This window comes from Trachypithecus francoisi, unplaced genomic scaffold (assembly GCF_009764315.1).
Source record: "Trachypithecus francoisi isolate TF-2019V2 unplaced genomic scaffold, Tfra_2.0 Lachesis_group14, whole genome shotgun sequence".
NCBI classification, from domain to species: domain Eukaryota; kingdom Metazoa; phylum Chordata; class Mammalia; order Primates; family Cercopithecidae; genus Trachypithecus; species Trachypithecus francoisi.
This window is the reverse complement of record NW_022681459.1, coordinates 47,991,133-48,015,048: the sequence shown is the minus strand read 5'-3', so window position 1 is coordinate 48,015,048 and position 23,916 is coordinate 47,991,133. Positions and strand designations below refer to the sequence as shown.

Here is a 23,916-nt window from a genome sequence, read left to right as displayed (position 1 = left end):
AGTCCCCCTGAGTGGCATAAGTGTGCAGGAGGTGAGAGGCTGCCACTGGGGGACAGGCATGAAATACTGCCCACTTCCTTCTCTTTGCACTTGCAGAAGGGGACTCTCCTCTCTAAGAAAGCAAAAGCCTTCGGCCACTGGGAGAGGGGAAGCAAATCCTGTTATTCCCAGGGCCACTGAAAACGGGGAGAAGCAAAATCTGTTTGCCTCTGGGGGAGGGAGTAGACCTGATTTGACTAGAAAAGTCTGTACCAAACACCATTTTACAAACCCAAATTTCAGTCTCCTTGAAATTCTCCTTCCTGTCAAAGTAACCAGGTGAAGATCCACTGCTTCTGGGGGAAGAGCAGAAGCAAAAGCCATTGGTCCCTGGTTGCCTTGAGCCCTCTTAAGCCCAGGATCCTGCAGCCAATGCAAAGCAGAGCTCTACTACTCCTGGAGGGAAGGCAAGAAATTATCTTTCCCAAGATCCACCACAGATGCAAGCACTGTTTGGCTGCCAGGGAGAGAAGAAGGGTATGGGAATGCTGAAAAGACCTCAGGCCGCTGGACTTTTCACATCCTGTCTAAGACTGAGGACAGGGCAGGAGAACCAAGAACCACCCCCATGACCTCATCATGAGTAGAACCAGGTAACAAGCAGCCATAGCCTACCACTGAGGGAGGGAAAGAGGGTAGAAAAAGAGCCCGTCTGTGGCACAGGCATGTAGGAACTCCTCAAAGCTGAGGATGGAACAGGACTACTGAGGAAAACTCATGGGTACCCTAGGCTCCACACTAAGCACAAGCTGATAGCAACCCATTGATGGAGGAGTTTAAAGCCTGATGTGCATTGAGGGTAGTGATAGAAACAACCCAGCTCAACTTCTGACAGACTAGCTTAGTGCCTACACTATGCAGATCTGCCCAGGTGTAAACACTATCTCAGCCTCTTCTATACATAGTGTATGGCATTCATAAAAAATTACAACCCACATATAAAAGCAAGGGTGGCAGGGGGGAAAGACATTGTTAAGAGATAGAACAATCTACAGAACTAGATGATGACCCAGATGCTAGAACTATCAGACAGAGACTACACGATGAATACAGTAAATAATCTACTGGAGGTGAGGCATGGTGGCTCATGCCTGTAATCCCAACACTATGAGAGGCCAAGCAAGGAGGATCTCTCGAGGCTAGGAGTTCAAAACCAGCCTGAGGAACACAGTGAGACCCCATCTCTACAAAAATTTTAAAATTAGCCAGGCATGGTGGTGTGTGCCTGTAGTCCCAGCTACTCAGGATTCTGAAGCAGAGGGACCACTTGAGCCCAGGAGGTCAAGACTGCAGAGAGCTATGATTGCACCATTGCACTCCAGCCTGGGCGGCAGAGTGAGACCTTGTCTCTTAAATAAAAATAAAAATAAAAATAAAATGACTGGAAATAAAACAATATCAGAGATGAATTTTTAAAAATTATAGAATGCTTCATGAATTTGCATGTCATCCTTGCACAGGGGCCATGCTAATCTACTCTGTTTTTTTTCCAATTTTAGTATATGTGCTGCTGAGGCAAGCACTGAAGAATTCCTTTGATAGGCTTATCAGGAGACTAGACACAGCTGAAGAAAGAATCAATAAACTTGAAGACAGGTCAATAGAAATTATCCCCAAATGAAACAAAGGGGAAAACAAAGTGAAACAAAGAGAACAGAGACCCAACAGCTGTAGGACAATATCAAATGGTCTAACATATGTGTAATTGGAATGCCAAAAGAAGAAAAAAAGAATATAGAAGAAATATTTGAAGAGATAATGGTGAAAAATGTTCCAAAATTAATAAAAGGTGACAAACTACAGATCCAAGAATCTCAGCAAACCCAAGCAAACAAACAAAAAATTAAAAACAAAAACAAAAGCAGAAAACAAAAAACAAAAACAAAAAAACAAACCAACACACAAAGAAGACACACCTAGACACATCATAGTTAAATGTTGAAAACCAGTCTGGGTATGGCGGCTTATGCCTGTAATCCCAGCACTTTGGGAGGTCAAGGCAGGAGGACTGCTTGAGCCCAGGAGTTTAAGACCAGTCCGGGTAACATAGTGAGACCCTGTCTCTACACAAAATTAAAAACTTAGCTGGGTATGGTGGCACATGCCCATAGTCCCAGCTACTCAGGAGGCTAAGGCAGGATTGCTTAAGCCCAGGGGGTCGAGGCTATAGTGGGCCATGATTGCACTACTGCACTCTAGCCTGGGTGACACAGTAAGACCCTGTCTCAAAAAAAAAAAAAAAAAAAAAGTTGAAAACCAAAACAAAGATAAAATCTTGAAGGTAGGCAAGGAAGAGGAAAAGATTACATACAGGGGAATAAAGATAGGGCATACACCTCTAGAAACCATACAAGTCACAAGAATATGGAGCAATATCTTTGAAGTACTGAAAGAAAAAAGCTGTCAGCACAGAAATCAATACCCAGCAAAAATTACTCTCAAAAATGAAGGTGAAATAAAGCTTTTTCAAACAAAAGCAGAAAGAAGCTATTGACAGTCAACCTGTACTAGAGAAAATGCTAAAGGAATTTCTTTAAGGGAAAGGAATATACCAGATGGCAAATAAGAATATGAAAAGATGTTCAATATGATTGGTAATTAGAGAAATGCAAATTAAAACCACAATGAGATACTACTACATACCTACTAGAATGGATCACATTTAAAAATCAGATCATACAAAACTATCTGTAGCTGGAGAGAATGTGGAGCAAATGAAAATCTTACATATTGTTGGTCAGAATGCAAAATGGCACATCCACTTTGGAAAATAGTTGGCAGTGACTCATAATGCTAAATATGCAATTAGCACATGACCCAGCAATCCCACTCCTAGGTAGGTACCCAAGAGAAATGGCAACGTATGTCCACATAAGCACCTGTACTTGGATGTTTACAACAGCTTTATCATAGACAGACCAATGTTTGTCAATTGGTGAATGGATGAACAGATTGCAATACATCCGTACAAAGGAATGCTTCTTAGCAATAAAAAGGAAAAAATTACTGATATAGGCAACAACATAGGTGAATGATAAAGCATTATTCTAAGTGAAAGAAGCCAGATACAAATGGTTAAATATTGTGATTCCATTTGCATAATATTCTGCAAAACACAAACTATATATATATACATACTATATATATATATAACTATATACTTGCCCAGGATAGACCCGGGCAAGCCCTCCGTGGCAGGGGGCCGGTGTCCTCCTGCCTTCTGTGATTCTCTTTAACCTTCCTGCTCCTCCTCGATACTAGCTGAGTCCACTTATTTGGGAAGAAGCCTCAGGCACTAGCCAGGACAGGCAGCTTCCCTGAACCCCAGCTGAGTGCTCTACTTCTAGAAAGGAATGATAATGGGCGTGTCTCAGGAAACAAACCTCAACCAGATGGGTCCCAGCCATGAATCAGATTCCACTCAGGATGGAAACATTCCACTCTTTCTTGGCACCCAAGAAAGAAGGCTGTTACCATATTTCATTAACTCTAAGGGAAACACTTTAATCTTTTAAACTGGGATGTATCTTTTAGTCAATGCATGTCACTGTTAAATTGGAAATATTTTTTTCCCTTGGTGTATAAAATAATGTTGCAACTCAGAATTGAGGCATCTTAGAGTCTATGAAATACAATTGCTAACACAGTCTCGGGAGCCAGATCATACCCATCCTTAGACCTTCAATCACTTTCACAATTAATCTCTTCCCTTCCCACTAAAAGAAAGGTTCCATGAAGGCAGGATCTTTATCTGTGGGACCTTGGGCAAATTACTAAACTTTTATTTATTTATTTTATTTTTTAATTTTTTTTATTTTTTGAGACGGAGTCTCGCTCTATCGCCCAGGCTGGAGTGCAGTGGCTGGATCTCAGCTCACTGCAAGCTCCGCCTCCCGGGTTCCCGCCATTCTCCTGCCTCAGCCTCCCGAGTAGCTGGGACTACAGGCGCCCGCCACCTTGCCTGGCTAGTTTTTTGTATTTTTTAGTAGAGACGGGGTTTCTCGGTGTTAGCCAGGATGGTCTCGATCTCCTGACCTCGTGATCCACCCGTCTTGGCCTCCCAAAGTGCTGGGATTACAGGCTTAAGCCACCGCGCCCGGCCACTGAACTTTTATGAGCCTCAGTTTTCTCATCTGTAAAATAAGCATAACAGTACCTGTTTCACAGTACTGTGAGAATTAAGGGAAGCAACGCATGTTAAGTGAATAGCACAGGGCCCTGTCAATGATAAGTGTTCAACTAATGTTACAAAATGAGGTCCAATCCAGATGACTGACCCCTCCCTTCAGGGCCTAGAAGCCAAGGGAGTCCCAAGAGGCTAGCCCGGGTCATTCCTGTAACCCTCTGTTGACTCTGGCCTACATGTTCTTCTATTTGGTTCTGTTAATTCAATAAATTATAATCCCAGGGGTAGCAGAGGTTCTGAAGCCCCCGTCAGTGTTGTGTTTACACACAGTACACAGCTTACCTCAGTGACCTCTCCAAGTCCATGAGAGCTTGCTGAAAAATCAGCCAGAGAGTCTGTGACAAATTACTTGATGTGGCAATGATGACTGAGCAGACAGCTTCTGCCAGCTGCCCCTCACCCTCCACCCCTACTAGCCCCGTCGTCTCTCTCCCGAAGAGCAAACACAGCCTGAGCGCTTCTACTGCAGAGGAGCCTGGGTGCTCCTCTAACCAGCAGAGGACAGGAAGACCTCGCTGACACTGACTGAGGTCCACATGCGAGCCACACTGGTAGCGGGGCCTCATGTTCTGGGAGACAGACTGTAACCTGGTCATTTCTCACCATCTAACTTCTCCAATATCTTTTTTTTTTTTTTTTTTTGAGATGGAGTCTCGCTCTGTTGCCCAGGCTGGAGTGCAGTGGCTGGATCTCAGCTCACTGCAAGCTCCGCCTCCCGGGTTTACGCCATTCTCCTGCCTCAGCCTCCCGAGTAGCTGGGACTACAGGCGCCCGCCACCTCGCCCGGCTAGTTTTTTGTATTTTTTTAGTAGAGATGGGGTTTCACCGCGTTAGCCAGGATGGTCTCGATCTCCTGACCTTGTGATCCACCCGTCTCGGCCTCCCAAAGTGCAGGGATTACAGGCTTGAGCCACCGCGCCCGGCCTAACTTCTCCAATATCTTTAGGAAGACATCTTCTCCCTCCCAAATCATGGGACAGTCTGTGGTCACCATTTCCAAAGTGCTCAGCCTTGTTCAATGAGTCATAAGGATTTCATGAGCTGTTCGAACTATTTTACTCTCTACTAGATGGGCCTTTTTTTTTTTTTTTTTTTGAGATGGAGTGTCACTCTGTCGTCCAGGGTGGAGCACAGTGGTGTGATCTTGGCTCAGATCTCGGCTCACTGCAACCTCTGCCTCCCAGACGATGCTCCTGCGTCAGCCTCCAGTGTAGCTGGAATTACAGGCATGCGTCCCCGCGCCAGCCTCTAGATGCACCTTTAGAGATTATTTATACAGTGCTGCGTTTTGTACCTTTCTCAGCAGAGCAATGGGGTGTGAGTTATAGAACCGGCTGCTGTCAGGGGTCCTGTAGACCACACGCATCTGGGCCTCTGGAGGATGGTGTGAGCAGCCTCTCAGAATGCCAACTTTCTTAGTCCTTGAGCAAATGCTAGCCAGAAAGGGCAGCTTCTGGAGAGCTGCACAAGGGGCCAATGTGGTAATAATCAGAACTGGGTATACTTTGTTCATATAACTTTAAAGCATAAAACTGCATCCATTATTATGATCTGTTTTACTATTGTTAATAAAAGGGAGTCTAGCTGCTGAAAATAGAAAAATTTCAAATGTGAGGCCGGGCGCGGTGGCTCAAGCCTGTAATCCCAGCACTTTGGGAGGCCGAGACGGGCGGATCACAAGGTCAGGAGATCGAGACCATCCTGGCGAACACAGTGAAACCCCGTCTCTACTAAAAATACAAAAAACTAGCCGGGCAAGGTGGCGGGCGCCTGTAGTCCCAGCTACTTGGGAGGCTGAGGCAGGAGAATGGCGGGAACCCGGGAGGCGGAGCTTGCAGTGAGCTGAGATCAGGCCACTGCACTCCAGCCTGGGCAACAGAGCAAGACTCCACCTCAAAAAAAAAAAAAAAAAAAAAAAAAAAAGAAAAATTTCAAATGTGGCAAACCAGGATTTGAATCCTGGCTCTGGCACTTACTAGCATAGACAAATCACTTCATCTTTTGATCCACAGTTTTCTTATCAATATGGTTGCTACAAGGATTAAATAACATAAAATACACAAAAGCACTTGGCATCAAGTCTAGCACACGACAAACACTCGATACATAGCAATAATTGTTGTTATAATTAATTCACTTCAGTGTACCTTTATGTGAGGGTCAGTACGCTTTCCTAGTAGTACCAAAGATGCTACTTGGTGTGCACTTTAAAGACGATTTCCACAGTGCTGCATTTAAAATTTAATCCAGATTATTTCTATTTGACACCTCCAGTAAAGCCTCTATACTAAAGAAAACATACTTTTATCTACCCCACAGCAGATGCCCAATAAAAATGTGCTAAATGAAAGATTGTCTTACAAAAACTATATTCTATTTTTTCTTGATCTAAAATCCACCATTTTAACCATTTTAAAGTACAGACGTTCCTTGACTTATAATGGGGCTATGTCCTGATAAATCCATTGTAATTGAAAATATCAAAGTCAAAAATGCATTTAATACTCTAATAAACCTACTGTAAAAAAAAAAAAAAAAAAAAAAAAAAAAAGAAAAATCATTAGTTGACTCTCCTAAGTTGAGGACTATCTCTATATGAATCAGTGGTATTTAGTATATCCACAATGTTATACAATCATCATCCCTATCTAATTCCAGAACATTTTATCACTCTAAAAAGAAAATCCGTACCTATTAAGCAGTCACTCCATATTCTTCCCCTTCCCCCAGGCCTTGGCAACCAGGAATCTGGCTTCTGTTTGTGTGGATTTGCCTATTCCGGACATTTCATATAAATGAGATCATAAAATATATAGCCCTTTGCATCTGGTTCTTTCATTTAGGATAATGGTTTTAAGGTTCATCCATGTTGTAGCATGCCTCAGTACTTTATTTATTTTTATGGTTGAATAATATTCCATCATATGGATATCCACTTGGTTTATCCATTCATCAGCTGATGGACATTTGGTTTGCTGCCGCTTTTTGGCTATTATGAATAATGTTGCTAGGAACATTGGTATGTACGTTTTTTGTGGAAACATGTTTTCAGTTCTCTCAGGTATATAACTAAGAGTGGAATTGCTGGGTCATACAGTTACTCTCTGTTTCATGTTTTGAGGAAATGCCAGACTGTTTACTTTTTTTTTTTCTTTTGAGATGGAGTCTCACTCTGTCGCCAGGCTGAAGTGCAGTGGCGTGATCTCAGCTCACTGCAACCTTCACCTCCTGGGTTCAAGCAATTCTCGTGCCTCAGCCTCCCATGTAGCTGGGATTACAGGCACGTGCCACCACAACCAGCTAATTTTTGTATTTTTAGTAGAGACGGGGTTTCACCATGTGGCCAGGCTGGACAGACTGTTTTCCAAAGCAGCTGTACCATTTTACATTCCCACCAGCAATGTATGAGGGTTCCAGTTTCTCCATATATCTGCGAACACTCATTTTCCATTTTTAAATTGACATTACATTCTATTTAAAGCCAAAAAACAGGTAGTAAACCCTCACACTACTCCTCTTTCCTCTCTAGCACCTCTCTAGTGGCTTCCTGGCAGTGTGGATCCCAGCAAGTTATTTATCCTGTCCATGTCATATGGCTCTCTTCTGTGAAATGAGAGTAATCACAATAACCCCTACTTCAGAAGGGTGCCAAGAGGACCTAATGTGATAATGTAGATAAAGCCTTCATGCATACTAGGTACTCAAGAAACATTTATTTCCTTTGTTTTTTCACTTAAGAGTATACCAGGCATTTTGCAAGTTCAGAAAACTTACTCTCCTGAGTTAGAGTGTTAAGGCAGAGAATCTTATAATACTGAACTCTAGAATAAAAGGTTAAATAGATGTGCAGTGCATAGTTTTTTGCCAACTAAACATTAGCAAGATTCCTTAATCATTAGCCAAAGTTCAGTCTTTAGCCAAAACAAAGGTATCAAACTAAGCATTGGTCAGGACATAACAGGATGTATAGGAATCAACTGGCAGTCTCCAATGAGCACACTTAGCTAAAAAAACCAATTGACTGCAAGTTCTGTTCACTAATCTTGTCTTCCCACCCCAAATACAAACACACTTCAGACAGTGTCTAAGCTATAACATGAAAAGGCTCAGTTATAAACCTTGGCTGGGTTTTATAGTCACCATATATAGTGGCTGAATTGTGTCCCCTAGAAAGATATGCTCAAGTCCTAACACCTGGTACCTGTGAATGTTCTGTAACTGAGTTAAGACGAGGCTATATTAGATTAAGGTGGGCCATAAATCCAATGATTGGCTCCTTTTAAGGAGACACACAGAGACATGGACACACAGACACACATAGAGGGAAGAAGGCTGTGTGAAGGAGAAGGCAGAGACTGGAGTGGTGCAGCCAACAAATGCCAAGGATCACCCACAACCACCAGAAGTGAGGAGGGCTTCCCTGGAGACTTTGGAGAGAGCACAGCCCTGCTGACACCTCTATTTTGGCCTTCTAGCCTCTGGAACTATCAGAGAATGAATTTTTTGTTTTGTTTTGTTTTAAGCCACCTACTTGGTGATAATTTGTTATGGCAGTCCTAGGAAACTAATAAACCATATGTCATTTTTGCTCAAAACTAGCCATGCTGCCTGGTTGAGATGCCAGGAGTGCACTTCCTCTAGCCTAAAGGCCAAAGACACCACAGACACTACAATATTTCTTGGTAATCTCGAGCCTTTTTTTTTTTTTTGTCTGTCTCCATTATCTTGAAATCTGGTGCTGCACTGTTGTTGTAACTCTCATAAAGTCTCACTGCCACTGAGAGGACGCTGGTGGATTACGATGAGGAATCAGTTGGCTCTGTGGTTAGAACATGATGTTGGTGAGGTCAAGGCCTTGGATCCACTTCCATTCTGAACACACTCCGCTCCTGGCCAGCATCTCACAAATGCGGCAGTTTAGAGAGGAGGTGGGTCAGGGCAAACCCAGTGCTAGGCGTGAAAAAACAACTTAGAACTACGCTCTCTTCTCAGGTGTGTCACAATAATATATAAATCCCAAATGCAAAAAAAAAAAAAAAAAGTCAAAAGGGTTTGGAAATTACATTAAAGCAAGAGGATAATAAAGCTGATACTGGATTGTTATATTAGTGTCTATGTAAAATTGGAAAGGTTATCATTTCTAGGTTGTCTAAGCATCACACAATAGACCACGTTGCTTCAAACCATTTGGCATGACTGTAGCTAATCCCTTGTTAAGTGTCTGTTCTCCCTTCCAGAAGGCAGGGGCTGAGTCTTCCTGCACTGTGCTGTATTCCCAGGGTCTAGTCACAAGTATTGCCTATTGCCAAGTGAATGAATGAACACATAGAAGGGAGGAAGGGTGGGCAGGCTTGTTGCTCTGGTCCAAGGGTTCCTGTGCCTTGGGCAGTGATGGGCACAGGGCATACTCACTATCAAAGAGGATGATCCTGCCATCGCCACCACAGGGTTGGGTGTGATCCCCGAAGCAGACGCTGTTGCATTCGGTACTGGCTGCCTCCCCGTACTTCCAGTAATCAGGATTGTTTCCACAGAAGCAAGCATAGCCTGACTCCATCCCAGCAAACTGCCACAACAGAGAAGCAGCACACGGTAAGCATCGTCAGGGATGTCAGATGGCCTGAAGGAGCCTGGCAGGGTGGGCTTCCAGCAAGCAATCAGGCTCATCTTCCCAGGGTCCCTTCCCCTGGGACCTCCCCCTTCTTCCACTCTCGAAACACTTAATTTCAAGCTGACCAATAGGTACGCAACCACCAATGTGTTTCCCTGTCGGTGAGCATCTCTTTTTAATGCTTGTGTTTCTGCTACACTTAAGTAAGTTTTAAGGGGGAGAAAATCTCATAAACTTCAAACATGAGTAACAGCTAAACATTTTATTGACTGTTTACTATGTGCCAAGTAGTGAGTGCTTTATAGCTAACCCTCAAAGTAAACACATTATAGGCCCCATTTTACAACTTCGTTTTTACATTACTATATAGTATTTTGGCATATAGTTCTGTAAATGTTAACACTTGTATAGATTTGTGCAACCACAGCCGGGCATGGTGGCTCACTCCTGTAATCCCAACACTTTCGGAGACTGAGGCAGGTGGATCACTTGAGGTCAGGAGTTAGAGGCCAGCCTGGCCAACAAAGTGAAACCCCGCCTCTACTGAAAATACAAAAATTAGCCAGGCGTGGTGGTGAGTGCCTATAATCCCAACTGCTTGGGAGGCTGAGGCAGGAGATTTGCTTGAACCCAGGAGGTGGATGTTTCAGTGAGCCGAGACTGCATCACTGCACTGCAGCCTGGGCAGCACAGTGAGACTCTGTCTTAAAGAAAAAAAAAAAAGATTTGTGCAACCACCAGTACAATCAGGATTCAGAACAGCTGCATTACCCCAGTAACTTTCTTCACACTATTGCTTTATAGGTGCCCTCCCCCAGAATCCCTGGCAACCACTGACCCATTTTCCATTACTGTAGTTTGACTTTTCGAAAATGTCACATAAATAGAATCATACAGTATGTAATCTTTTTGAGACTGGCTTCTTTCAGTCAGCATAATGGTTTTGAGATTCATCCAAATTGGTGTTTGTATCAATAGTTTACTCATTCTTATTGCTGAGCAGAGTTCATTGTATGGATGTATCAATGTTTATCTGTTGGGCTGTTTCTAGTTATTCATAATTATGACTAGAACTGCTATAAGCATTTGTGTACTGGTTTTTATGTGAATATAAGTTTTCATTTCTCTAGGATAGTAACTAGGAATGGAATTACTAGGTCATATGGTAGATGTATATTTAACTTTATTAAAAAGTACCAAACTTTTCCAGAATGACTGTACCATTTTAGATCTGCACCAACAATATATGAAAGTCCCAGTTGCTCTGTATCCTTGTCAGCACGTGTTATTTTCAGTATATTTTATTTTAGCCTTTTTAATAGGTATGTAGTGGTATCTCATTATAGTTTTAATTGGCATTACCTTAATGGCTAATGATCTCGACTATATCGTCTTCTTTATCTTTGTTTGTTTTCTATTGTTTTTGAGATGGAGTCTCACTGTCACCCAGGCTGGAGTACAGTGGTATGATGTTGGCTCACTGCAACCTCCGCATCCCAGGTGCAAGCAATTGTCCTGTCTCAGCTTCCCAAGTAACTGGGACTACAGGTGTGCTACCATGCCCAGCTAATTTTTGTACTTTTAGCAGAGACAGAGTTTTGCCATGTTGGCCAGGCTGGTCTCAAACTCCTGACCTCAAGTGATCCTCCTGCCTTGGCCTCCCAAAGTGTTGGGATTACAGGCTTGAGTCACCATGCCCAGAGACTATCTTTTCAGGTGATTATTTGTCATCTGTGTATCTTCTTTGGCTTCTTTTCATGTGCTTATTTGCCATCTGTATATCTTCTGTTAAGGTCTTTTGCCCATTTTTAAATTGCTCTGTTTGGTTTTTTTTAGCTGTTGAGTTGTTTGGCTTTTTTTTTTTTTTTAATTTTACACATTATGGATACAAGTCCTTTGTCAAGTATGTGATTTGCAAATTCTCTCAGGATATTTTCTCTCAGGATATAGCTTGTCTTTTCATCCTCCTAAAAATATCTTTCACACCGAGCAAGATCTTTAAATTGTTATGAAGTCCAAATTAAAATGTACCAATTTCTTCTCATCACGGGTCATGCTTTTGGTGTCTCATGTAAGAACTTTTTGCCTAAACTCAAGTCATGAAGATTTTCTCTTATATCTTCTTCTAGAAGTTTTATAGTTTTACATTTTACAGTTAGATTTGGGATCCATTTTGAGTTCAGTATGTAGTCTTGTGTTTAAGTTCTTTCAACTAGCCTACTGTTTTGGAGATTCATCCATGTTGTGTATAACAGTACGTCTTTTATTTATTTATTTTTTTTTTTGAGACAGAGTCTCACTCTATTGCCCAGGCTGGAGTGCAGTGGCTTGATCTCGGCTCACTACAGCAACCTCCGGCTCCTGTGTTCAAGTGATTCTCCTGCCTCAGCCTCCTGAGTAGCTGGAATTACAGGCACGCACCACCATGCCCGGCTAATTTTTGTATTTTTAGTAGAGACAGGGTTTCACTATGTTGGTCAGGCTGGTCTCAAACCCCTAATCTCAAATGATCCATCTGCCTCAGCCTCCCAAAGTGCTGGGATTACAGGCGTGAGCCCCTGTGCCCGGCCAGTATGTCTTAATATGTCTCTTCTTTTTATTGCTGAGTGGTATTCCACAGTATGTATGGATATACTGTGCTTTGTTTCTCCATTCATCAGTTAATGGACATTTAGACTGTTTACAGTTTGGAGCTATTATGAATAATGCTGCTATGAACATTCATGTATAAGTCTTTGTGTGAACACAGGTTTTCATTTATCTTGGGTAACTATCCAGGTATGATATTGCTGAGTTTTAAGGTGTGCATATTTAACTTTGAAAGAAAATTTAAGATCTTTCTTTAAAGAAGCTGTAGCATTTTACATTCCTGCTAGCAGTCTATGAGAGTTTCAGTTGCTCCACATCCTTATCAATTCTTAGTATTTTCAGTATTAACTTCAGACATCCTGAAGTGGTGTGCAGTGGTATCTCACTGTGGTTTTAATTTGTATTTCCTGACAACTGGTGATGCTGAGCATCTTTTCATATGTTTATTGGCCATTTATGTATTTTGGGGGGATAAAATGTCTCTTCAAATTTTTTGCTCATTTTCAAAATCAAGTTGTCATATTATTGAGCTATAAGAGTTCTTTATATATTCTGTATACAAGTCCTTTATCAGATATATATTTAACAACTACTTTCTCCTAGTCTGTGGCCTGCCTTTCATATTCTTAACTCTATTTTTTGAAGATAATATTTTAATACTGATAACTTCAATTTACCATACTTTTTTAAATGATTTGTTTTTGTGTCCAATTTAGAAATCTTTGTCTAACCCAATATTTTAGGATTTTCTGTTTATTTTTCTAGAAGTTTAGTTATTTTAGGTTTTTTAAAAACTGAAATGTAATTCACATAACATAACATTCACTGTTTCAGTGTATGTTTCAGTGGTTATTGGTATAGTCACTGTGTTGTGCAGTCACTGCCATCTAATTCCAGAACATTCATAACCCAGAAAAGAAACTCTGTGTTGATTAGCAGTTAATACCAATTCCTCCTGCCTCCCACCCTCTGGCAACCACTAACCTACTTTCTATCTCTATGGATTTGCCTATTCTAGATAATTCATATAAGTGGAATCATATAATAGGTGGCCTTTTGTGTCTGGCTTATTTTACTTAGCACTTATTTTTAAGTTATCCGAGCAAAATACATTTACATCTTTACATTTTTCTATAGTTACATAGCCACAGAGTCATCACCTTGAACCTCTGACTCCGACAAAAACTGATACAAGTTTGTATGGTGAGTTTGTTGGACGTTTTACTGGTGCCAGTTAGAGGAGGTGGGTTTCCATGATCCTTGTAGCAGCCAAGGTTTCCAGGCACTAGAGAAAAAAGAAAAACAAAAGAATTTCACAACATCTGGCTGTGAAACACCAAGGAGGAAAAGCGATTTGTGCCAGGTACTTTCATCTCAGCCAGTATTTCCACTCCTGAGGTACAAATAAACAAGCAACCAGCTTTGAAAATGGAAGCTTTAGTGTCATCTGCTAAATATCATGTTTTTGTTTTATTTTGAAGAGTATGTAAGACCTAGGTCTACCTTTAACTAACCAAATATGTTTTTTAAAAAAACTGTTTAATATTGATAGGATTTAGTATTGAAGAAAACTAGGAACAATTTCCTCAAAACAGAAAGACTCCAATAATGTAAATTATGTTTCAGAGTTACCAGAGGGCAGGAAAAGCCCTCAGAAGCCCACTATCCTATACCTTCTATGTAAGCTCCTAATTCCTTCAAAAATTCCACAAGTGGGATTCCTCAAGGACTTTTGGTAAATATACTAGTTTCTTTCTTTTTTTTTTTTTTTTTTGAGACAGAGTCTCACTCTGTCACCCAGGCTGGAGTGCAGTGGCGCGATCTCGGCTCACTGCAAGCTCTGCCTCCTGGGTTCAAGACCTTCTCCTGTCTCAGCCTCCTGAGTAGCTGGGACTACAGGCGCCCGCCACCTCGCCTGGCTAATTTTTTGTATTTTTAGTAGAGACGGGGTTTCACCGTGTTAGCCAGTGTGGTCTTGATCTCTTGACCTCGTGATCCACCCGCCTTGGCCTCCCAAAGTGCCGGGATTACAGGCGTGAGCCACCGTGCCCGGCTATATTAGTTTCTTATTGCTGCTGGGACAAATTACCACAAACCTAGTGGCTTAAAATAACATAAATTTATTATCTTTTAGTTCTGGAGGTCAGGAGTACTGAGTGGGGCTTATGGATCTAAACTCAAGGTGTTAGCAGAGCCAAGTTCCTCCTAGAGGCTCAAGGGGAGAATCCATTCCTTGCCTTTTCAACCTCCTAGCAGCTGCCCATATGCCCTGGTTTGCAGCCACACCATTCCATCCTCTGTTTCTGTCAGCACCTCTCCCTCTTCCCTCTGTTTCTGTTAGCACCTCCCCTTCCTCCGTTTCCGTCAGCACCTCTCCTTCCTCCCTCTGTTCCCATCATCACCTCTCCCTCCTCCCTCTGTGTTCTTCATCACCTCTCTCTCCTCCCTCTGTGTTCTTCATCACCTCTCCTTCCTCGTTTCCATCACCTCTTCCTCCTCCCTCTGTTTCCATCATCACCTCTCCTTCCTCCCTGTTTCCATCATCTCCTCTCCCTCCTCCCTCTGTTTCCATCATCACCTGTCCTTCCTCCCTCTGTTTCCATCAGCACCTCTCCCTCCTCCCTGTTTCCATCATCACCTCTTCCTCCTCCATTTCCTTCATCACCTTTCCTTCCTCCCTGTTTCCATCATCACCTCTCCTTCCTCTGTTTCCGTCGGCACCTCTCCTTCCTCCCTCTGCTTCCTTCATCACCTCTCCCTCCCTGTTTCCATTATCACCTCTCCTTCCTCTCTATTTCCATCAGCACTCTACTTCTTCCCTCTGTTTCCATCATCACCTCTCCCTCCTCCCTGTTTCCATCATCACCTCTCCCTCCTCCCTCTGTTTCCATCAGCACCTGTCCCTCCTCCCTCTGTTTCCTTCATCACCTCTCCTTCCTCCCTCTGTTTCCATCATCACCTGTCCCTCCTCCCTGTTTCCTTCATCACCTCTCCCTCCTCCCTGTTTCCATCATCTCCCTCCTCCCTGTTTCCATCATCTCCCTCCTCCCTGTTTCCACCATCACCTCTCCGTCCTCCCTGTTTCCATCATCTCCCTCCTCCCTGTTTCCATCAGCACCTGTCCCTTCTCCCTCTGTTTCCTTCATCACCTCTCCCTCCTCCCTCTGTTTCCCTCAGCACCTGTCCTTCCCCCTTCTTGTTTCCTTCATCACCCTTCATCACCTCTCCTTCCTCCCTGTTTCCACCATCACCTGTCCCTCCTCCCTGTTTCCTTCATCACCTCTCCTTCTTTCCTGTTTCCATCATCACCTCTCCCTCCTCCATTTCCTTCATCACCTCTCCTTCCTCCCTGTTTCCTTCATCACCTCTCCTTCCTCCCTGTTTAATCACCTCCCCCTCCTCCCTGTTTCCATCATCACCTCTCCCTCCTCCCTCTGTTTCCTTCATCACCTCTCCTTCCTCCCTGTTTCCATCAGCACCTCTCCTTCCTCCATTTCCATCATCACCTCTCCTTCTTTCCTCTGTTTCCATCATCACCTCTCCTTCTTCTCTGTTTCCTTCATCACCTCTCCTTCCTCCCTGTTTCCTTCATCACCTCTCCTTCCTTCCTCTGTTTCCATCATCACCTCTCCCTCCTCCCTCTGTTTCCTTCATCACCTTTTCTTCCTTCCTCCACTATTTCCTTCACCTCTCCCTCCTCCCTCTGTTTCCTTCATCACCTCTCCTTTCTCCCTGTTTCCATCATCACCTCTCCTTCCTCCCTGTTTCCATCAGCACCTCTCCTTCCTCCCTCTGTTTCCTTCATCACCTCTCCTTCCTCCCTCTGTTTACATTGTCACATCGTCTTTTCTGACTCAGATCCTCCTGCCTAAGACCCTGTGATTACATTGGTCCCACGTGGATAATCTATTACAAAATCTTTCATCATATCTGCAAAATTTCCTATGCCATCTAAGGTAACGTACTGACAGATTCTAGGGATTATATCATGAATATCTTTGGAGGGCCATTCTTCAGCCCACCACATTGAGCATATTAGTGTTTCACAGCCACACATCAGATGGTTTGGTCTAGTAGAAAAAGCTGTAGCTGAGAACAAGAAAGCTAAATATATGTACCAACTCTGGTAGACAGATTCCAAAGATGGACCTCAATGATTCTGCTATGCACTCAATGTTTGCACACCCCTATGACACTTGGTCTCTGCCCTGGCACAGAGCAACTCTCTGGGAATTTTCTGGGTGACCAGAGCATCTTTTGTTCTAATGAGACAACTCTTGGTAGGCTCCTGGATAGCTTCAGGATGGGAGTTGGTCACAAGAACGACCAAGCCATGATTAGAAGCTTGGAACTTTCAGTCCCACATCCCCACATCCTCCAGGGAGGAGAGAGAGCCTAGACATTGAGTTAATAATCAATCATGCCTATGTAATGAAGCCATCATTAAAATTCCTAAAAGATGCCATTTGGAGAGCTTCTGGGTTGGTGAATACATATCTGTGCCAGGTATGGCAAACTCCACAAGAACAGAAGCTCCTGTGTACAGGATCCTTCCTGACCTCACCCTATGTATCTCTTCATCTGCAGTTCACCCACAGCCTTTTAGTTTTATTTTTTTAATTATTGAATTGAGATGGGGTCTCACTATGTTGCTCAGGCTGGTCTTGAACTCCTAGGCTTAAGCAATCCTCCTGCCTCAGCCTCCCAAAGTGCTGAGATTACAGGTGTGAGCCACCATATGTAGGCACGCCTATGTCCTTTATAATAAACTGGTAAGTGTAAGTGTTTCCCTGAGTTCTGGGAGCTGTTACAGCAAATTATCAAACCAGAGGAGAGGGTTGTGGGAACCCCCAATTTGTAGCCAAGTTGGGACCCACTCCTTGCAATTGGCATCTGAAGTGGGGGGCAGTCTTGTGGGACTGAGTTAGGTAGTGCCATAACTTAATTGTAAGACCACCAGGTGGTATCTGGAAACTTGGAGAATTGGCTGGTTTGAGACAAATCCATATATCTGGTGTCAGAAAAGAAGTGTATGAATGTATGGGAAAAAGTTTTTTCCCCCTATTATTCCCTAAAATTAATATATTGACGCCTGAGTTCCCAATATGAAGGTATTTGGAGGTGAAGCCTTTGGGATGTAATTAGGTTTAGATGAGGTTATGACGGCTGAGCCCCCATGATGGAATCACTGCCCTTATATGAGGAAGAGACCAGAGCCCCCTCTCTCTCTGCAGCAAGAAGGTAGCCCTTAGCAAACTAGGAAGAGAGGCCTCACCAGGCACTGAGTCGCCAGCACTTTGACCTTGGACTTCCTAGCCCCTTGAACTGTGAGAAATCAGTGTTTGTAGTTTAAGCCACCCACTCTATGGTATTTTGTTACAGCAGCTCAAACTGCCTAAGACAGATCCCCACTTCCTGGTATTCATGTCCTCGTATAATCTCCTCCCGCTGAGTGTGAGCTGGACTGCTGACATGCTTTTGACAAGTAGAATGTAGCAAAGTTGATGGGATGTCACTTCTGGGATTAGGTTACAAAAGATTATGACTTCATCTTGCTTGCAGACTCTCTATTGTTTTCTCGCTTTGTATATTTCTATGAAGCAATATGCCATGTTAGAGGCTGTATGGTAAGGAACTGAGGGTAGACTTCAGCCAACATCCAGCAAGAAAAAGAATTTCACCCAATGGTCCACAAATAACTAAATCCTACCAACAACTGTGTGAGGTTGAAAGTGGATCTTTCCTCAGTTGAGCCTTCAAATGAGACTCCAGCTCTGGTAGACACCTGGATTGCAGCTTTGTGAGAGACCTTGAAGCAGGATCTTGCTAAGTCATACCCTGGATTTCCTGACCCACAGAATGCATGAGATAATGAATGTGTGTTGTTTAAGCCACCAAGTTTTAAGGTAATTTGTTATGCAGTAATAGATAATTAATATACCTTATAATACTATAATACTTATAATACTAAATATAGCTTTATTGAATAAAGAAATTAATTCATCATGGGTCATAGACAATGAATCTCTGTGGACCTTAGTTTTCCATCTATGAGACTGATTTATGAATCACTCTGCTATCAGCTGAAGTCCTTTCCCTTTCTCCATTTGTTCCCCATGGTTTATGTAACTGAAGATACAACAAAATACAAATGAGGCCTGGTCTCAGAAGCACTTCTAGGTCAGTTGAGAGTTATGTGTCATACAATTCCAAAGTGACAGCCATATAGACACTTAGATAGCATTTTTTTCCTTTATGTTTCAGACTGGAAAACAGTATGGTCCAGTTTAATAAGCTTTATATCCACATTAGTCTGTTAGGCATATAAAAATACATTCATGCATATGTGTGCATGTACACACAGACACACATACATTTTAATGTATTTCACCATCTAACCAGCTCATTTTAAGTTGGCAGGAAGTACTTCTCTTAACCCAAAGACTCACCCTTCCCCTCCTAAGCCAAGTGGTTACCTTTCTCCCTTGCGTCACACATGGTTCAAATATAACAAATGTGGCTCACCACACAAAAGTTAAAATGCATCCTTTGGAAACAAACTAAATCTCTATAGTAGCAAATGTAAACAGAAAAGCTCTATGCAGTAGGAGTCCAGTGTTGGGGGCGGGGGGCCCTGGCTTTGAAATGTCTGGGTTTTAGGGTTTAAACAACTGCAGTGAGTCAAGCTTCTCTAGTCAAGAGCATATGATATAAACCGAGTTTGTTAAAGGGACCTTACGCATGGAAACCTGAGCCAGGCATTTAATGGTTCTTAATAAGGGCTACTTGATGATGATCATCTTGGTCACTTACTCTGATTTTTGTTTCATTTATTCCATTATGCTTACAAGTAAGCATGTTATTATGTATTAGTTTACAGAGAGCCTAAGGCATATAATCATAAATGTTAAGGTTAGACATAAACAAGGTCATGGCTTGCATTAACGCAGCTGGAACCTCTAAGCTTTATTAATTTGTTGAGCAAATCCAGGTGGTTCGTGTTTCAATAGGACAGTGAGGTCTTGAAACACACCATGAGGTAGATCACTGGGAATCAGACCACAGCCTGCTGCCCTTCTAACCCATTTGAACATCAGTGGCCTAAGGTATCAAACTTGCCCCCGAAGGTAATCACTTGCCAACTGTGACACTGTCAATTCTACCTCCTACAATATCACATACATCTGCCCTTGCCTCTCTGCTCATGCTGCCACTTCCCCAGTTTGGATCACCATCTCCTTTCACTTAGACCACTGCATCAGACTCTTATTCTATCTCCATTTCTAGGCTTACCCTACTCTAATCTAGTTAGCAGACTGCAACCAGAATAATCTTTGTAGTACATTCCAGACAGAAGTGCAAAGGCCTGAAGCAAGAAAGATTGTGGCCTTGGCAGGAACTACAAGAAGTGAGCGTGACTGGTGGCGGAGAAAGGGAAAAGCAGCAGCAGCTGGTGAGGTAAGTGGAGCCCTTCCCCAAACCCTCAAAGCTCTCTGGTTGCCCCCCAGGATAAAGTCCAAACTTTCTCACATGGTACACTGCCGCTGCTCCTGTGCTGCTCCCCCTTCCCCTCTGTGCTGCTCCCCACTCCCCTCTCCCACCACCATGACCTCTCTACCCTTCAGCTCACATTCTATACAGGGCCAAATTGTAGTATATTTGCAAGTTTCCCAACTGGACTTTGCTCTCTGGCCTCTGGGTTTTTGCCATGCTATTCCCTGTGCTTAGAATATTCTTCCCTTCTTAAGATTTCAGCCTGAACATCATTTCCCCTGGGAAGCCCCATGGCCCTCCCATCCTCCCCACCCTATCCCCCACAAGAAAGAGGGTTACGTGTCCCTGCTGTGTAGTCCTACAGCAGTCTATGCTGAGTTTCATTCTGAACATCTGTTTTCCTGTCTCTCTACTTGATTAACTATGAACAACTTAAGGGCAGGACTGTATCTTCCACACACCCCAGTATTCCCAGGGCCTGGAGTGGTCCCAGTCACAAAGCAGGTGATCTAGGACTATATGCTGAATGAACAAGCACTTCCTGTGTCACCCACTGACATCATGGAATGAGTGGATAACAGTACTTCTTTTTTTTTCCCATAAGTTATTGGGGAACAGGTGGTGTTTGGTTACATGAGTAAGTTCTTCAGTGGTGATTTGTGAGATTTTGGTGCACCCATCACCTGAGCAGTACACACTGAACCCAATTTGTAGTCTTTTTTCCTCACCCCATTCCCACCTTTTCCCCCGAGTCCTCAAAGTCCATTGTGTCATTCTTACACCTTTGCATCTCCATAGCTTAGCTCACACTTATGAGTGAGAACATACAGTATTTGGTTTTTTATTCCTGAGTTACTTCGCACTTGGAATAATAGTCTCCAATCCCATCCAGGTTGCTGCAAATGCCATCAGAGTGGATAAAGGGCAGAGTGAATGAACAAGGTACAGTGAAAGTGGAAAGCAGACTCAACCCACGTAACATCATCCACTTAAAGCTGAGAACAGTTGGTTTTGACTCCTTTCTCCTCACTGTCTTCTTTGGCTATGCAGGAACATCATTCTGGATAATTGAGTTTTCCAGAAAGCTTAACTTTAAAACTTAACATTTTATCTTAATCATTTTGGATGAAACCTTTCTAACATGTATTAGATCTTTCTTAAACAAGTTTAACAAGTTTCGCCTACTTTAAATTTTTCTTGGTAACCTGAGGTCATCAAATATACTTCAAAATGGCCCCAGACTGGTGTGCTTTTTTATGTTCTAGTGTCTGACTTTAATAGTTAATTTGTCTCTTGGTTGTTGTCTCAGTCAACGCAGGCTGCTAAACAAAATGCCATAGGCTGGTGGCTTAAACAATGGACATGGTTCTGGAGGCTGAGAAGTCTAAGGTCGAGGTACTGGCAGTTTCAGTTCCTGATGAGGGCCCTCTTCCTGGCTTTCAGACCAAAACCTTCTTGCTGTGTCCTCACATGGCAGAGGGAGATGGAGCTCTGGTTTCTCTTCCTTTCCTTTTTTTTTTTTTTTTTTGACATGGAGTTTTGCTCTTGTGGCCCAGGCTAGAGTGCGATGGCGCAATCTTGGCTCACTGCACCTCCACCCCCTGAGTTCAAGTGATTCTCCGGCCTCAGTCTCCCAAGTAGCTGGGATTACAGGTACTCGCCACCATGCCCAGCTAATTTTTTGTATTTTTAGTAGAGATGGGGTACACCATGTTGGCCAGGCTGGTCTTGAACTCCTGACCTCAGGTGATCCACCTGACTTGGCCTCCCAAAGTACTGGGATTACAGGCATGAGCCACTGCACCCAGCCCTCTTCCTCTCCTTATAAGGACACTAATCCCATCATGGGAGCCCCACTCTCATGACCTCATCTAAACCTAATTACCTCCCCAAGGACCTCATCTCCAAATATCATCACATTGCAGAGTTAGGGCTTCAACATAAGAATGGTGGGGGTTGGGGGAGACAAACATTCAATCTAAAACAGTTGCTGTCAAGGCTGCTGCAACCTCAGAACATTAGAACTGAAAGGGGTCTTTGAGGGCATCTACTTATTACTGTCAATGCCTGCAGTCTTTGCTTAACCTCTTCTTAATTTGCTGCTTCTTAGGCTTAGAACAAAACTGTGGAGCTTATAAGAGCTGTATGAAAAATAGAACATGCAGCATCTAAAAGACGGAGGGCCATTATTCCCCTCACTTTCTGCCATCCACATTGTGGCTCAGGAGTGGGTTTTGCTTGCTCCCTTCCTAGGACTTGGCAATGTTCTGAAGGGCACTGGTGCCACCTATGTCCAGGAGCAGGTGGCCTTTTACAGTGAGACAAACCCTAGGGTAAATTCTGGCCTCTCCATCACAGCCTTTCTCAGCTCAGTTCATCAACAGCGGAATGAGAATCAATACGGACCTCAAAGGGTTCTTGTGAGAAATAAAATGAGATAATGTAAATAAAGTAAATACCACAATGCCTAGCAGAATAGAATGTGCTGAATAAATAGTGTTTATTGTCATTATATACAATAAGACTTTCATCATTCACCACACAAACAAGAACAACTTGCTGAGTCATAGAAAAATAAAATAGGCTGATTTAAAAGACAAAAATCAAAGGCAGCCACCTCAGAAAACGGTTTGATTCCAGATATTAAAATATTAATCTCTTACATCTGTATAGCATTTTCACATAAGTCAGCTCATAGGAAGCTCTAGCCCTTTCATCAGGGAGGCAGGACAGATGATACTATTCCTATAGCACAAGAAGAAAACCAGTCTAGCAAGGTTAAAGGACTGGTGTGGGGACACACAAGGCAGAACTGGAGAGTCGGGGTAAGCTCTAGGGTTGCAGACTCCCATTCCATGGGTTTTTTTTGTTTTGTTTTGTTTTTTCATGTCTCTGACCCCTTTTCTTATAGGACCAGTCTGGGTAACTAAGTGAAAGTGACTCCCTGAGATTCAAGACTGAATTCTCAAACACATTAGTCCCTCAACACTCTGTGCCCCATGAGGGAAGCCTCTGCGGTCCCAGTCAGCCTCTGAGGGGCCACTGCCCTCTGACTTGTCCTGGAAAGTGTGGCTCGAAGTCTAGTCAGAGAAGACACGTCATGTTGCTTCAAAAGCATTACTACTCAACTGAGTGGATTTCTAGATCGTGTTCCACCCTTAGTGCTTCCCAGAAGCAGGGAGGAAAAGCCAATTTGAAAAAGGATATTTGTCTTCAAATTCCTTTTTCATTTCAAGCTTACTTTGAAGTCCTTGTGGCTTGGTCATGCATTTTTCCTCTTACCAAAGAGGCTTCATCACTTTCAATTTTTAAAAATTATCTTCACATACAAATGGACCCCTTGTTTATCACGGCTGAGGTTTCAAAACTCGTGAAAATTAATTACATTCAGATGTTGAAGATAAAAAGTTCAGAGGAGTTAAAGAGAGATGGTCCTCCATTCACATTAACCCAGGAACTATATAGTTCTTTTACTATCATAAGAAACACCTGGGAAGCAATCAGACAGGCCCACTAAACATTGTTACATTTGAATATAACGGTGGCTTCATTGTGAAGGTGCTACATACCCCTCCATGGGAGCCTCCATGGCTGACTGCCGTTCTTTAGAACCACCTATTACCCACAGCACCTTCGCAGAGTCTCTGCTCCCATAACTGCTGCTGTTTGGGGACAAGACAAAGGGCTCCATCCTCTGGCCACAGCTGCCTCACTCTGGGACCACCAGATTCTCTTTCTTAGGAAGCTGGAATTGGGATCCGCTCAGTGAATGCAGGCACTGAAATTGTAGGGATCTGTCAAGTAGGAGTTGAGGCAACCAAACTCAAGTTTGGGCCATGTGAGTGGATGAGTGAGCCAATTCTGCTGGTCCACGAAGAGGAAAAAGGATGGATAACAAGCTGAGAGGCAGAGATGGGAGATGAAGTGGCCACAGAGAGAGACAGTGAAAGTGCCTGCTTTCTTTTTAATTTCTTGGGACACAGGGGTTGGGTTCTGT

The 23,916-nt window shown here is 43.1% G+C and overlaps 1 protein-coding gene and 1 non-coding gene across 3 annotated transcripts in view; both read right to left on the bottom strand.

Annotated features, from left to right (window-relative positions):
- The window catches only part of KREMEN1 (kringle containing transmembrane protein 1), a 71,467-nt gene that overhangs the window by 7,024 nt on the left and 40,527 nt on the right, over nt 1-23,916 (bottom strand). For both annotated transcript variants that reach the window (XM_033233117.1, XM_033233118.1), the window contains exons 4-5: nt 13,586-13,710; nt 9,638-9,791 (exon numbers count right to left, since the gene is read on the bottom strand). In XM_033233117.1, the coding sequence (XP_033089008.1) occupies nt 9,638-9,791; nt 13,586-13,710 (279 nt within the window). The remainder of the gene's footprint in view (nt 1-9,637; nt 9,792-13,585; nt 13,711-23,916) is intronic.
- On the bottom strand, nt 1,455-1,562 carry LOC117096817. Its single transcript, XR_004442653.1, has one exon. It is a non-coding gene; the product is annotated as a U6 spliceosomal RNA (small nuclear RNA).